The following is a 17,517-nucleotide window of genomic DNA, read 5'->3' on the forward strand; positions in this document are numbered from 1 at the left end:
GGTCGGGAGTCAGGATGAGACAGACAGGCAGGCAGCGTTTCTCAGCCAGTCAAAATCATGAATCAGCTTGCATCCTTTTTATGGATATATACAAAGACATGTCAAAGGAAAACAGGTCAAACTAAATGAAATGCAGTTAGTTTGCAGTCTTTCCAGCTTCAGTTTGAAGTGATTGTGTTAGCTGTGTTGTTGGCTCTGAACTACAGTGTCCTGACGAGAGAGCACATTTTCTATGCCAGATAAAATAAAAAAAAATCGCAGCTCATTGTTATGGAAGTATGCAAATAAATATCACTAGAAAACAGCTTAAACAAACGCAGCTACTGTTGTTGTTTTGTCTGCACGGTTTGACGTGACTGTAAGTTAGCAGTAGTTGGCTAGCTAAAAACAAAGGATAAGAACATTGCCAGCCAGTGTGGCACTTAAAACGAATGTCCATAGATACAGAACCGAAAGACTGAACGACTGGGTCACGTCTCTGGCAACTGATCCAATAGAACGAACGACCCGCCGGCTTAGGTAGCAACCCTAGATTTGTGTCAGGACAATATCTTGTGGAAGGATGAAATAGTATGAATAAATGCATCAAAATCATGTTTTTTATGAAAATATGTCAATCATTATTTTAATATGTTAGTAACCCGTTGTATAAAAGTGATATTGCCCCCGAAGCCAGTGTTTGGAGGATATATTGGCAAGGCTTGACTTCGTCTCGGGCATAACAACACCCATGCCAATATATCCTCCTAACACTGGCTTCTCTGGCATTATCACTTAATTGGATGGTGTATCAATACACCCAGTCACTACAAAGATAGAGGCGTCCTTCCTAACCCAGTTGCCATAGAGGAAGGAAACCGCTCAGGGATTTCATCATGAGGCCAAAGGTGACTTTAAAACAGTTAAGAGTTTAATGGCTGAAAAAACTGAGGATGGATCAAGAACAATGTGGCAGAGTAGCCTAGTGGTTACAGCGTTGGACTAGTAACCGGAAGGTTGCAAGTTCAAACCCCTGAGCTGACAAGGTACAAATCTGTCGTTCTGCCCCTGAACAGGCAGTTAACCCACTGTTCCCAGGCCATCATTGTAAATAAGTTGTTCTTAACTGACTTGCCTGGTTAAATTGTTTTTTTTTTTTTAAATGTAGTTACTCCACAATACTAACCTAAATTAGCAAGTGAAAAGAAGGAAGCCTGTACAGAATAAAAATATTCCAAAACATGCATCCTGTTTGCAATTACTGCAGAAAATGTGGCAAAGAAATTAACGCTTTATATTCAGGATATAAAGTTATGTTTGGGGAATATCCAACACATCACTCGTACTACTCATATTTTCAAGCATGGTGGTGGCTGCACCATGTTATGGGTATGTTTATCATCGGCATGGGAGTTTTTGGGGATAAAAATAAATGGAATAGAGCTAAGCACAGGGAAAATCCTAGAGGAAAACCTGTTCCAGTCTGCTTTCCAACAGGCGCTAGGAGACATGAATTTTTCAGCAAGACAACAACCTAAAACACAAGGCCAAATATACAACATAGAATTTTTCTGAGTGGCCTAGTTACAGATCTTCAAGCCGATTTTATGTAAAAACTATGTAAAGACTTGAAAATGGCTGTCTAGCAATGTTCAATGAGCTTGAAGAATTTTTAAAAAGAATCATGTGTAAATATTGTACAATCGAGGTGTGCAAAGCTCTTAGCACTAGAACTGCCAATCTGTCTAGCAAAATGGCTATCTAGCAATGATCACCACCAACTTGACCAAGGTTGACTAATAAAAAATAAAATAATATATCTGCTGGCAGCAATTCTGGGGTTCAAGCTGTGGGGCCACTGTTCCACCATCAGGACAAATAGGACACAACATCCTGCCATGAGATACTGTACTCTTTACCACACTTGCCAAATATCGCAAGATAAAATGTAACAGATCATGCAATATGCACATTTTGGACGATTTGTAATGATGTTGTCTTCTCCAGAACCGCTAGTCCGATCGGCACAAACTTTGGTGTATAGCTTCTATGGATGTACATCTTCAAGTCGTTCTCAAACAATATGGCCGCAATAATCCAATGATCTTGCATGAAAGATTTTGTCCTACAGCATCCCCCATGTGGCCAAACTGAACCATACTTTACAGATTAGCTACACTCATATCCCTTATCATTATTAGATCAAAATATATAAAACATGTGACTGTTATAGCACTACAATGTGGTTGATCTGAATGTGCCTGCATATGTTGAGTCTTGACAGTGTTTGGAACATGCGTGTCAAGTTTATTTACTGTACGAATATCCGTGTCTGATTTATATGCATTCATGTGCCAGACCACACCCACGTGAATGTTTATTGTCAGTAGCGGCCATGTTGTTTGACATACTACTCTGGGAAATCTTGCATTGAGAGAGGCCTTAGTCCGTAGATGCCATTTATCAAGGTTAATTTAGATCAGCCCAGTTCCGGATGAGATGTAGGTTAAGTGTTTGTCACAAAACATTCTTAATGGCAGAGTACCCATCATGGCGAACCTTATGACTGATATCCCTTATCATTTGTGCCAAATGTCATCACTCTGAGTCAAACAGATCAAGAGAGATAAATATGTGCCTGTTATGGCACCGCCGTGTGGTCCATCTGAATATGCTCACATATGTTGAGCAAGTGTTTGGAACATGTGTACCAAGTTTGGTTACAACGCAAATATCTCTGTCTGATTTATATGCATTAATGAACCAGACCACGACCACATGAATGTTTACTGGTAAGTTGGTATGTTGTTTGACGTCCTGTATTAGTCTGGAAAGTATTGCGTTTAGAGACCTTGGTCCATAGATTCCATATATCAAGGTTCATCCAGACCGGCCCAGTCGTTCCGGAAGAAATGTCATTTAAAGATTTTTCACAAAATTCTAAAATGGCCGAAAATCCATCGTGGCGGACCTTATGGGTCCTTGAGGCAAATTCGTTCCTTGTGAGAGGAGGGTCCTACACTACGAATTTCAGGACTCTATGTCAGATGGGGTGAGGGGCATGACCGTTCAAAGTTTGCTATGTCAATCACCTGTTATAGAGCCACTTTGTGGCCAAATGGCATGGCATTGCATAAGGTGTGGGCGATGAGCCGTTAACATCATGTGAAGTTGCACCCTCCTCGGTCATACCATCTCACGGGATGGTATGGCATGTTAATCTTCCTAGCTAGAAGAACCGGTATAATAAGAATCCTAATAGTGAACCAGAAGAAACACAACCGGGTTTCACCACAATCGCTACTTGAAGCCCTAATAATGTACAAACGCTGCACTCTACATGACCAAAAGTATGTGGACAACGGCTCATTGAACATCTCATTCCAAAATCAAGGGCATTAATATGGAGTTGGTTCCCCTTTTGCTGATATAACAGCCTCCACTCTTCTGGGAAGGCTTTCCACTAGATCTTGGAACATTGCTGCGGGGTCTGCGGTCACCCCTTCAAATGAGTGGATTCAGCTACTTCAGCCACACCCGTTGCTGACAGGTGTATAAAATCTAGCACACAGTAATAGATTCTCCATAGACAAACATTGGCAGTAGAATGGCCTTACTGAATAGCTCAGTGACTTTCAACGTGGCACCGTTATAGGATTCCACCATTCCAACAAGTCAGTTTGTCCAATTTCTGCCCTACTACAGCTGTCCAGGTCGACTATAAGTGCTGTTATTGTGAAGGAGAAACACCTACGAGCAACAACGGCTCAGCTGCAAAGTGGTAGGCCACACAAGATCTCAGAACAGGACTGCCAAGTGCTGAAGCGCGTCAAAATTCTCTGTCCTCAGCTTCTACACTCACTACAAAATCCCAAACTATCTCTGGAAGCAACGTCAGCACAATAACTGTTCGTCGGGAGCTTCATGAAATAGGTTTCCATGGCCGAGGAGCCACACACAAGCCTAAGATCACCATGCGCAATGCCAAGCAAACACGTTCTCTGGAGTGACGAATCGTGCTTCACCGTCTGGTTGCCCGACAGACGAATTTTGGTTTGGCGGATGCCAGGAGAACGCTACCTGCCCCAATGCATAGTGCCAACTGTAAAGTTTGATTGACAATGAATGATGATATGGGGCTGTTTTTCATGGTTCGAGGCCCTTTAGTTCCAGTGAAGGGAAATCTTAACGCTACAGAATACAATGACGTTCTAGACAATTCCGTGCTTCCAACTTTTGGCAACAGTTTGGGGAAGGCCCTTTCCTGTTTCAGCATGACAAAACACTGTGCACAAAGCGATGTAGCGTCGGAGAAATACATATATATTGAATCGATTTTGAATTCAGGCTGAAACAACAAAATGTGGAATAAGTCGAGGGGTACGAATACTTTCTGAAGGCCCTGTATGTCTCGGGGAGATTCTCCCAAGGCGATTGTTCTGGATCAATTCCTGTTAATTTAAGTATAACGTGTATTGGCACTTGTCTTAACTCATATCAATTCCACCCTTACTCCTCACAGACTTCACCATCTCTCTCCTTCACTATCTCCCACTCTACCCCACCTGACTTGTTTTCTCCCCATCTATCCAACTCCTCTTCACTCACTTCCTACTTTTTTCACATACATTCCCTTATGTTCCAGCCATTCCACCCCTTTTAATAAATCCATCCTTACCTCACTCTCCTCTCTACACCCCCCCATCTGTCTCTCCTCCCTCCTTTCTCTATCCTACCTTTAGTCACAGTGTTCCCTGCGGTGTAGCTGTATAATCAGCGTCTGAATGGGACACGTTTTTAATTTGCCACGTCTGGGAGGACTGGCAGAAAGAGAGGGCCGGTGGAAAATGACAGGAAGAGATGGAGCAGCTCCGTAACCAGGTCGAGAGTTTTAGTGAGGTCCGGCCACCGGACCGGCCAACTCTAAGTTAGAATAGTAGAAAGTTGAGATCCCAACTGAGTTTCCAAATTTAATGAAAATAACAATATAAACAATTTCCCCCAAAAATACAGAGGTCTGCACCTCAGTGTCCCCATATGTAGTTATGGCGGGTAGGAGGGAGAGAGACAAGAGAAGAATGGACTAAATGATGGAAATAGACATGCGAATAAAACACACAGAGAATCTCACTGCCAAAACTGTTCTGCCTGCGGCTATGGAATCCTGACCTGTTCACCGGACGTGCTACCTGTCCCAGACCTATTATTTGACCATGCTGGTCATTTATGAGCATTTGAACATCTTGGCCATGTTCTGTTATAAACTCCACCCGGCACAGCCAGAAGAGGACTGGCCACCCCTCATAGCCTGGTTCCTCTCTAGGCATAGTTTTATGACTGCTGAATACCAACTATCAATCACTTAGATAATGTATTTTCAGGTTGAGATACCTTGTGAAGCAACTTCTCTCTATCCCTCTACATTCTTCTGTCTCTCTTATGTAGCAGGCGTAAAAGAAACACACAGACCAGACAAGTAGGCACGCAATGGACTACGGTCATTGTAGTTAATTACCACATTTTCTGTGCTAAACTATGTAGAATATTGGCCTGTTGGAAAGGACAATTACATCGCACAGTTCGGGCTCGATGCGATTTATCTCTAGAGAACTGTGCAATGTTCACATTGAGCCCACAGAAAGAAAAAAAACTAAATGGAATTCAAATAATTGAACCGACGTTGGTCAATGAGTTGTTTAAAAAACGGAAAATAACCAACATATATTTTTTTAATTTAACCTTTATTTAACTAGGCAAGTCAGTTAAAAACAAATTCTTAACAATGGCGGCCTACCCCGGCCAAACGTGAACTACGCTGGGCCAATTGGGACTCCCAATCACAGCCGGATGTGATGCAGCTTGATTTAAACCAGGTACTGCAGTGACACCCCTTGCACTGAGATGCAGTGTCTTAGACCACCACACCCCTCGGGATCCCTGTAAGTCTACTGACATTACAAGCATGAATCAGAAATTAGAGAGAGAGATTTTATAAGAATGGATTAACGTTTCAATGCTAGTTAAGGATACTATAGTTGTCGCGCTTCACATTGGATTTATTAACTACAAAAAAGGCAAACCATGTTTTTATTTGAATTCTGGTGCAGGTCTGCACACAAGCTTGTTAGCTAGCTAGCTGTGGTTCAACGTTAAGACAACTCTCAGAAGTTCAAGCACATTCAAAGTTCCATCATAGAAGCCGCTCTTCCGAGCTATAATTCAGATAAGGCGTGTCATAACAAGATGTCCAGCGCTTCAAGCCAAGTCCTCTCTACCGCCTCCACACTTTCTCACCCTCTCCCCACCAGCAAAATGTCAGTCGCATCTCGCGCCCTACACTTGTCTGTCCAATCAATGCATGTAAACAACTATAGCTTGCCCTCTCCATAGCTAGCTTCTCTAACCGCACTGGTTGGTGAAGTCATTTAATGTCGAGCTAAATGTAAAAATATATATATATTTCAGAGGTTTAAAAAAAAGGAACAATAAACCCTTACTTTTTGGGGGGTTCGAACGGCTTCAGAACTAATATTTTGTTGATCGGAACAGAACGGAAAGAAAATAATAATGGTTCTATTCAGAACAAAACGATTGCAAAATATTTTTCGTTCCAATCCCTGCCTTAAACTAAGAAACACACAAGGACATGTATTGCCCAAACAACACTACTGCCACCTTCTGATTTGGAGTATTTTCATTTAACAAGGCTGAGTGGCTCACGACTTCAAGGTCTTTGCTGTGTGAACACAAAAGAGATGGACTACCAACACTGATTCAGATGTGCTAAGTACTGTCGGCAGTACGTTTGACAATCATATCGGCGTGTCTGAGCTATTAAAGAAAGAAAAAGAGGCATAAAATGAGAGAGAACGAGAGCGATAGGTGCAATGGGAGAACGAACGAGGCAGCGAGAACGTCCACGAAGCAACAGAAAAACTGTGACTTGAAGAAGACACTGACAAGCGGAGAGAGGGAGAGAAGGGCAGAGGGCGAGGAAGGACAAGGTGCAGTTGGACACCCTAAACTACAGCTGCCCGTGCATTTGCTCCAAACCCAAAATGTGAACCATGCATGCACTTCAGCATGAATTTACTGATTTGTCCTGGCTTTAGATACCAGAGCGTGATCATTTTGACAGAATACAAGAAATATAGTGTGCGCATGCGTATGTGTGTGTGGGGGGGGGATGATTATTTCCGGAAACACTTGTTAACTTGTAACAACTTGTGTAAATCACATTGTATTAACCATGTAAGAACACGCCTTCCATGATTTAACTGAGGAAAATTACAAGGCAATAATTGTGTGCGGAAACTTTGTGTCTACTTCGCCTAAGATTGTCTCTTTCCATGACCTGAGTGGGCACAGGGAAAATGTGAAAGTGTGAAACAGTAGCTAGTGTGAAGTAGCTAGTGTGAAGTAGCTAGTGTGAAGTAGCTAGTGTGAAAGTCACCGCGGTTATCAATTAGCTCTAGGCCGAGGCATAGGACTTACTTACCTCACAAATGGAGGTAACAGAACTAACAAGTAAAGTGGCAAGTCTATTAAATTAGAATCAAATCACACGACACCCTATCAACAGAGCATACACTCCTTCAGTGAAAACTACCCTCCCGTGTCCAAGGCAGAGGCCACCCATCAGATTACGACGCCCACCACTGACAAAGCCCCTAGTGTGTCTCAAATTGCACCCTATTCCCTATACAAAGGGAATAGGGTGCCATTTGGGACGCAGGCCCTCATTAGAGGCTTATGCCAAGAGCTACAATGGCAGAGCCGCGCAGAATTAGATCCCCTTGTTGCAGCATCTGTCGAATGAAGATAGGCCCCGGAGTAGCCGACGACCACATGGAGGCATTAAAAGCCTATTCGTCTTAAAACAGCCCTCGGCATCTGTAGCCCGGCCTAATAGCTGCACTGCTGCGCATAACCTACATTCCGTTCCAGACCAGCTATGGAGTCTCAAGGTTTGGAGTAGGTTACCTACCACACACACCATCACCACCAGGTGTCAATTCAGACGCATGGAAATTGGCGGAGGTGTGAGGAAATGGAGGTAAGGTGGTCTCGGTCGTTAGTCAGAGTGGGAAATGGGAGGTGTTTTAAATGGCATTTCTCACCTACAAGGGACTTTCCTTTTTACACAGGGAAATTGCAAATGAGTTGAATGTGTTATGAGCAGGCAGTCTATTGTTAATCAGTGCCAATTTGGTCTACAAGGCTACACAGTGTCTAGATTAGGCTACTAAGATTAATATTGTTTTATCACTCAGAGATCATATTAAAAACACTTCATTTTCCTCTCTGCCCATGGAAAAATGAGTAGAATTACAGCAAACTTGCTTAAAAACGGCAATATTTTCTCTATGCCTCATGGCAAAATGAGTAGAATTGAGCTCTTAAAACTGCACATGTGGTGGGTATGCAGACTGGAAGCAACTCGAGCCCCCTCATGATAAATTCAGACTTGTTGTGTCCCCTACCCCAATCAAAGTTGCCCATCCCTGAAATAGATTTAGCCACGGGCCGATTTTTTCTTAGGGGATGATCGGGTGCAGGAACATATTTACAAATCATTTGTAGACTGCAAATTGACAGCAAGAACCCCAAACAGATATATTTGACTAAAACTAAAATGTTTTAACCTTGGTAACATTTGCAGACATCACGGGTCTCTATTATGCGTGGGAATACTTGGGAACAGATGTACAAAATTCTAATCACTTGGAGCTTATTTCCTGGTGTTTTTAAGTATTTTATATAATAAATGCAACAACAGGCGGGCCGGGCCGCCAGTTGGGGAACCCTGCTACTGCCTGTAGGTTCAACTCAACCCTACCCATAAATGGTTTGCATGACAATAGCCAAACGTTTATGTAGTCCTATCTAAATTAATTACAATGTAACAACTAGATGAAAATTGTCACTTTGAACAATATTGATTTCAATGGGTGATTGCAATTGATATGCTATATGGGAGAAACATTTGGGAATGATAAAAATGCTGGCCATTCGATAAGCATCGAAAGCAAAACGCGTTTTCTTCGAAATATTGTCTTAAAATCCCTCAACACACACACTCAATACAAACGGGCATTTACGAGTCTGGGCCACGTAAAAGCCCACGTCGCCTTTAGCCTTGGATAACTCGACAATGGAGAGAGAGAGAGAGAGAGAGAGAGAGAGAGCTGAAGTCGTTATTACACACCCTCCCTCTCCAAACTTCATTGAGAGCTTTCTCCACATTATAAAGATAGGCCTATAATTATCGTTTACAAACGACTGCAAAGTAATCCCATAGGCTGCACAACTTTACTTCCGACATACCTTTTGTTCAATGAATTCCAGTAGATAGGCTCCATGTTGCTCACCGCCGTTCCCAGTAAATCCAGTAAGAATATCAGCACAAATCCCAGTTTACTCCCACTTCTCCGACACGCCATTGCAACTCCACAACCCCTATGATTTAACCCCATTTAAAAATAAATGGTATATTTTCTATGAGGATGTAGATTGGGTGCTGTCCAAACAAAGGCTATGGCCGTGTAAGCTTTAGGTGAGTCACTCAATGCGTGAGGAGGAAATATCGTGCCTTGGGCAACCGCATGGATATAAAACGAATAATAGAGCACACAATGTAGTAATTGACAACTACGGCAGAGAAAGTTGCTCTAGCTGTGTTCAATGGCTTGAGCACCACTCCCCTTCTTCCACAAAAAAATAACTCCCGTTGAATCGATTTCTATCCGGATTTGATAGGCGCTCGAGGAGAGCTATTTTCTGTTGCGTGTTGGTGTTTCCTATAATTGTGTTTTCCAAACAATGTTCCCTTGTTCTCTGCGCCGATTCTCTTCGGTTTCTCTCCCATTCCTTTCTACTTCATATTTTCTTTTGAGTTTTTACTCCGATAAATAAATTGTAGTTTCAAAAGATTCGAGACATGAGCGCAAATGCTGTGTTTAAAAATAGAAGAGGATTTTCCCCCCGGTTTAGAACAGTAGCTCCATCAGAAGGACGTGTTGATGCTCGCTGGTCGGTGGATTTGTCATTGCACGGTTTGATCCACACTGCGCGTCCTTTCTCTTCTCTTCCAGTGAGTAAATCAATATCCTTTCCCAAACGATTTGTAAATGAGACTGGCAATTCAAACAAACGAACTCAGGTGGTGTTGACAAATCCAGCAATCAATTTATCACATAACACATCAAAACACTGGACTAGAAAGAGAGCTGAAGGCTAGAAGATCTCCAGCCTATTCAACTTCAGCCCTTACCAGACGAACAAGAGCAGAATAAAACTTTGAATAATAAATCGAACTTTAACTCATCTTCGTATGTTATAGACTCGCCTGTCTGATGTGGCGAGTCATTTGGAATCTGGATAGCTTCCAATGGTTTCCATTCGATATGTCCCCCGTCTCACTAGTTCAAAATCCCACTCGTTTGACTTGCCTAACGCTCGGAGCACATTGACAGACTGACTGCTTGTTTGAGAAAGGGGAGGTGTATGTTCGAATGAAAAAAATCCCCATCTTCCGACTAGCAGGCAGGCGCACTAATGGATTGGAATTCTCTTTCAGATTTTTTCTTCTTCTGGTCGAGTCGGTTTTAGCCCTCCCTCAATTTACATATAACCCCTCCTCCACCTGTGGGGTAAACTCAGGTTTAAACTCAATTCAACGGGCTTTATTGGCATGGGAAACATATGTTTACATTGACAAAGCAAATGAAATAAATAAAACAAAAAGTGAAATAATCAATCAAAAATGAACAGTAAACATTACACTCAAATTTCAGAGGAATAGACATTTCAAATGTCATATTATGGCTATGTACAGTGTTATGATAGCTGTCGATATTTCCTGTCCTTTTCAAACACGCAAAAGCGACCCACCCTCTCCCTCCCTCTACTTCATCTGTTCGCAGACTCCAACAAACAGTCGCTCATTCACACTATCATGCATGACAAATGCTGCGATTTATTTTGGGTGAGAGAGTTTGTGAAAGGGCTCGAGCGCCCCCAGTGTGTATTTCTTCATGTTCACAAACGTGGTAGCCCACTTATGTGATTTTCTGAAAGAAAATGATAGGTCTCTACTCTCTCATTACTACCGTATAATAACGTTTATTTGACAATGCTGAAACGTGTATAAAGACAGAATGAATGTCATTCTAATGATGACATACATCCCAAGGCCTATAGCCCTGGCTATTACACAGACTCCCAACAAGATGTTTCTCTCTGTGCTTTGACATTGTTTGGGAAGTATAGTCTAAGCAATAACTTCCAATAGCAACAGTTGAAAGAGCCGTTTGATTTGACGATGTGCAGGGCATCGCGGACGACAGGCACCTCGGTGGCCACACACTATTGCTTACAGTGGAGCCGCGCTCGCCAAGAGAACAGACGGGGCCAAATGCCATCTGACTGTCAAGTAGAGACCAAAACCTTGCCTGCACTTCCACCCTGTGGTTAGCCATGGAAGTGCAACATATCATCTGAACGTCTTTACTGTGTAATTACATGGTTTGATATCTTTAAAAAACGTAACCCTTGATGTCCTGGTTCTGAAATTATTTCGTAATATATTTTCAGTGCAGATGAAACTAAGATGATAAAATAAGACAACATATTCAACTTATAATCAGGTTTATTGCTCTACACCGTGACATGAGTTTCATTCCCTATATGGGCACATTCCAGATGATGACGGCAGAGGCATCTGTGAGCTCAAATGGTAGGCCTAAGTAGAATGGTGAAGTTCCTATGTGCTGATCTAAGATCAGTGTTACGTTTTACCTCAAGACCGGGAAGAATGAGCTGATCCTAGATCTGTGCATTTTCAGTACCTGCACCCTGAGCAGCCGGGAGGTGTCTGTGCATCTGCGAGGTGTCACGTGTTGATGACATCAGTCTGGATGCCCACGTCTGTGTATACGGGCTCACGGCCCAGGCGACAGAGCTTCAACAGGCAGTCAGAGTGGAGGGAGGACTCGGTCAGATCCTCAAACTGTCTGTAGCTACACTGTAACCTCTGTGAGTGAGTGAGTGAGTGGGGGGGGGGTTGAGCCTTATCCGCTGTCTCAGAGAGAGGGATGGGAGAGGGAGGGGCAGGAAGAAGGCTGCGACTCACATGGGCCTATTATGGATGGAGAGAGAGGAGCGAGAGGAAGAGATAGACAAGAGAAGAAAGAAGAAGGGGCTGCAGCTAGCTCACGTGGGCCTGTGATGAATGTGTGTGTGCGCCATAGTTTAGCGGTGTTCATTTATTCATGACCTCATTAAGTGTGCTGACCTTAAACTCTGTCTCGTACTGCATCCTCTCCCCTGTGACTCTACCCAGACCCTGCTCCAGCTGCCACTGCCTAACACCACACACAGAGACAGAGACACACAGCCAAAAAACATGAGAGGGAGTGCACAGAGACAGAGACAGACGCACAGAGAGAGAGAGAGAGATTGCCAAAAACATGATGCAGACACACTGCAAGGCATGACATACAAGGGCATGCCCCCCCCCCAATGACACACACACACACACACACACACACACACACACACACAGACACAGACACAGACACAGACACAGACACACACACACACACACACAGACACACACACAGACACACACACACACACACACACACACACACACACACACACACACACACACACACACACGGCATGAGAAACACACAATGCGTGAGGAGAGAGCGAGAAAGGGCATAGTAGGGGAGAACGGGGTAAGTTGAGCTATTTTTAGATGGGGCTTGCAAAGCAAAAATCCGGACTAAATCGTAATCATACTTCTGCCGTTTTATTCTATTCCTCTTACACCGTTTAAGCTGCTGTGGAAACGCTGTTCAAACTTGAAGATGTGTAGACGAGACAGGACCAGTTTGGTTACATACAACTTTTTGATATCTTTTATATATTTTTTTGTCTTTAATGGGGTTTCTTCAACATTATAAGGGTCCCATTGTGATGATATGACTTCCAACATTCCATAAACTGTAAATGCAACCAATAATGCAACTTTTGACACAAAAAAAGTCAGCTACTTTGACCACTTTGTGTTACACTCGTCGTTTGAATGAGGAGACCAAGGTGCAGCGTGGTAGGCGAACATCTTACGTTTATTAAAATGAACCCCCGAAAAACAACAAAATACAAAACTAACGTAAAGTTCTGCAGGCTACACAGAAACTATACAAAATCAAGATCCCACAAACCTAGGTGGGAAAAAAAAGTCTGCCTAAGTATGATCCCCAATCAGAGACAACGATAGACAGCTGCCTCTGATTGGGAACCATACCAGGCCAAACAAAGAAATAGGAAAACTAGATTGCCCACCCTTGTCACACCCTGATCTAACCAAAATAGAGAATTAAAAGGAGTCCCCCCCCCTAAGGTGCGGACTCTGGCCGCAAACCTGAACCTATAGGGGAGGGTCCGGGTGGGCATCTACCCTCGGTGGCGGCTCCGGTGCGGGACGCAGACCCCGCTCCGCCAACTTCGGTGGCGCGTCTGGTGCGGAGATCGTTGCCGGAAGCTCCGGACCGTGAATCATCGCCGGTCCCATTCTGTGAGCTTGTGTGGCCTACCACTTCGACACTGAGCTGTTGTTGCTCCTAGACCTTGCCACTTCACAAAAACAGCACTTACAGTTGATCGGGGCAGCTCTATCAGAGCAGAGATTTAAAAACTGACTTGTTGGGCAGTTGGCATCCTATGACGGTGCCACGTTGAAAGTCACCGTAAAGCCATTCTACTGCCAATATATTTCTATGGAAATTGCATGGCTGTGTGCTCGATTTTATACACCTGTCAGCAATGGGTGTGGCTGAAATAGCTGAATCCACTCATTTGAAGGGGTGTCCACATACTTTTGTAGATATAGTGTGTATATATATTATTTTTGTGTATATAGTGTATAACCGATGAAATAAATGAAGTATAGTAAGATGGGGGACAATGAGTGAGTGAGGGGAAGCGAAATGAGGAGAAACAAACTATGCATGATTATGTAAATCACCAATTGTGAATGTAGAACAGGGTGGACCATTCTATTCTATTCACTGCGTCATTCTAACCTGAAAACACTGCACCCTATATCAGTCCACCGCATCCAAGCAGTCTTATTAGTCTACTCTCGGCCTACTTGGAGTCAACTACACAGTGAGAGCGTGAGTCATTTACAGTGGCAAGACCAAGACGAATGGATGCACATGCTGCGTCAGCGTTGCGACAAGATCTACATTAAATAAGTATTCAGAGGACGGGGAAGAAATGGATCGTGACGATTCTAATGGTTATTATTGTGATTCGTGCTGAAAGGCTTTCCATATGTGGGGAAAGGAGGCGTATCGGGTAGCAGGTGAGCGAGTGTTGGACAATGTGTTGGATCAGATGGCACGGCTGCACTACCTGATCGGAGTAACCCCTTTAGTTATGGCAAGCCTAAATAAGTGTCCGTCTGGAGTAGAAGGATTGTCCTACTCAGTTATCACCATCACAAGATGGATGTTCTGTATGCAAGGAGTTTCAAATATTATTTGTATTTTAGTTCAGGAGTCCAAATTTGCTTAACAAGTCACATAATCATTTGCATGGACTCACTCTGTGTATAATAGTGTTTTTAATATGATTTTTGAATGACTACCTCATCTCTGTACCCCACACATACCATTATCTGTAAGGTCCATCAGTTGAGTTGTGACTTTCAAACACAGATTCAACCACAAAGACCAGGGAGATTTTCCAATGACTCCCAAAGATGAGCAGCTATTGGTAGATGGGTAAAAATAAAAAAGCAGACATTGAATATCCCTTTAAGCATAGTGAAGTTATTAATTACACTATGGATGGTGTATCAATACACCCAGTCACTACCAAAGCTATAAGCATTCTTCCTAACTCAGTTACCGGAGAGGAAGGAAACCTCTCAGAGATTTCACCATGAGGCCAATGGTGACTCTAAAACAGTTACAGAGTTTAATGGCTGTGATAGGAGAAAACTGAGGATGGATCAACAACATTGTAGTTACTCCACAATACTAACCTAAATGACAGAGTGAAAATATTCCAAAACATGCATTCTGTTCGCAACAAGGCACTTAAGTAATACTGAAAAATGTGGCAAAGCAATTCACTTTTTTTGTCCTGAATACAAAGTGTTATGTTTGGGGAAAATCCAATACAACACTACCAATCTCCATATTTTCAAGCACAGTGTTGGCTGTGGAAAATGTCAAGTGGTGTGAATAGTTTCTGAAGTCACTGTAGCTAACGTCAGCTAACAGCTCTCTCATGTCTCATCATTTGAGCAGCCATAATGGAGCCGTTGCTATGGATACTCCCACATGCAGAGAAGCACATGTGGCAGCGCAGGCAAAAATAATGAGGAGGGTGAAGAGGGTGATTGAATTGAGAACAAGGAGGCAGCCAAGGCAACAGTGTACTCTTTCTCAGGATCGTGGCCCGTGCTCTAAACTCAACTGGCTAGTTTTCCTGTCTGTAAAGAGAAGGGCGGACTGGACGTTGATCCCACTGCTCTGATTGGATAAAGCGAAGCCTTCTCCGGTCACTCGCTTCATATATTTCACCCGATCACTTCTCATCGCACATATTTCAGTTTTCACACGCAGCAACTGTCGTTTAGACACTGGCCACAACTGCGGACCACAACCACACAACTGACCACAACCACACAACTACTAGCCTCTGCCACGTCTCCAACAACTGGATGTTCCTGTTTTCAGGGGAAATGCAAAAGGGTCTGTGCTATCCGGGATCCTTGGGATGCCCCTACCCAATTGAAGTTGCCTTTTATCATGGTTAGGGGTTAAGGTTAGGTAAGGGTTATGGTTAAGGTTACCATAAGGGCTAGGGTAGGGACGTCCCAATGATCCCAGATAGCACAGCCTGTGATGCAACTTCCACTTTTGGACAATAACAAGGCGACACTCCATTTTAACTCCTACTCCACGTTGGATTGGTTGAACAGTGTAGTAGAGAACCGTTTTTAAAATTCTCATCAGGACCAGTACGTAGGGGATCTTGGTTTCAAGCGTCTGTTTTACGCCTGCTACGTTAGGTTACACAACTACTGACCACAACTACTGAACCACAACACCTACTCACGAAAACTACTGACCACACAACTACTGAACTACACAACTACTGACCACAACACCTACTCACGAAAACTACTGACCACAACTACTGACCACACAACTACTGAACTACACAACTACTGACCACAACCACACAACTGCTGACCACAACTACTGAACCACAACACCTACTCATGAAAACTACTGACCACACAACTACTGAGCTACACAACTACTGACCACAACCACAACTACTGAACCACAACACCTACTCACGAAAACTACTGACCACAACTACTGACCACACAACTACTGAACTACACAACTACTGACCACAACCACACAACTACTGACCACAACTACTGAACTACACAAATACTTACCAAAACGACTAACCAAAAGTAGTACTGGCCACAACATGTTTGTGCAACTCTTTCTAAAACAGAAAATGGACACAATTCAACAGAAATCAATCAACAAAGAGGTAAGAATACTGTATGTAGGCTATAAGAATATGTTGAAGGCTCGCTGTATAGCGTGCAGATGACTGAACTGCTCACTTTTGTGTCTGCAGGTATACAGACGAGGAGGCATACAAAGGTATGTCAAATTGTATTGGTATGTTATTCTGATCCCACTTACCATCCTCCTCCCTTACCTCGTCAATGAATATCCCATAGGCCTCTACATTATGGACAAGGTGTACGAATGAAAACTATTAACAAAACAGTTTTTTTCCCCCATTCACATTCACCACGAAAACCAAGGTATGAATTCTGTCTTGTGCATGTTTTGTTAATCATCTGTATAATCACACATGTTTTGGTTTCACAGACTTCACCCTCCCTACACCTCTGATGAATATAACAGGAAACCTGTTCGATCACCATGCACTGCAAAATCATTCTGGCTATGGACGCGGAGAACATCAACACATTAACATCAACACGCCAGAGGATATGTCCATTGGACTTGGGGCTCTGCTGAGAGTTTACCTCATTTCGATTATTTTAAACTTCTGCTTTGCCACTAAAATCATAATAAACACAGAGAACTAAAATATTGTGTTGTTGTTGTTGTTATTGTTATGCGTATTATTATTAATATTGATCATAATAATAAGGGGGGGGGGGGTAGTTAAAAAAATGTACCCAAAAAGGTTCAAAATGTTCTTCAAGGATCCATTAAAAGGGGTTCCCCCGACAGTCTCAATCGGAAGAACCCCTAGAGGAATCTCCAGGAACCTTTTCATTTTAGAGTGTGGGCATAGCTAGTTAGCTCTGGTTCGCACTAGCTCTAGTCTGCACTATAAATTATAACTACGTAAATGTCCATTTATGAGCATAAAATACCCACCAACAATCATTTGAACTCTTGAACCGTTCAAGCTAGAGACACCAAACCAACTTTCACATGTTCAGGC

General features: G+C 43.0%; 1 protein-coding gene across 1 annotated transcript in view; it reads right to left on the bottom strand.

Annotated features, from left to right (window-relative positions):
* LOC112237344 (ephrin-B3) overlaps positions 1–10,548 on the bottom strand; it is a 112,028-nt gene extending 101,480 nt beyond the window's left edge. The window contains exon 1 of the mRNA XM_042327175.1: positions 9,307–10,548. Within this exon, the coding sequence (XP_042183109.1) occupies positions 9,307–9,455 (149 nt within the window). The 5' untranslated portion in view covers positions 9,456–10,548. The remainder of the gene's footprint in view (positions 1–9,306) is intronic.
* Between the last annotated feature and the right edge of the window lie 6,969 nt (positions 10,549–17,517).

The sequence above is a fragment of the Oncorhynchus tshawytscha genome, linkage group LG09 (genome assembly GCF_018296145.1).
Source record: "Oncorhynchus tshawytscha isolate Ot180627B linkage group LG09, Otsh_v2.0, whole genome shotgun sequence".
Taxonomy (NCBI): Eukaryota; Metazoa; Chordata; class Actinopteri; order Salmoniformes; family Salmonidae; genus Oncorhynchus; species Oncorhynchus tshawytscha.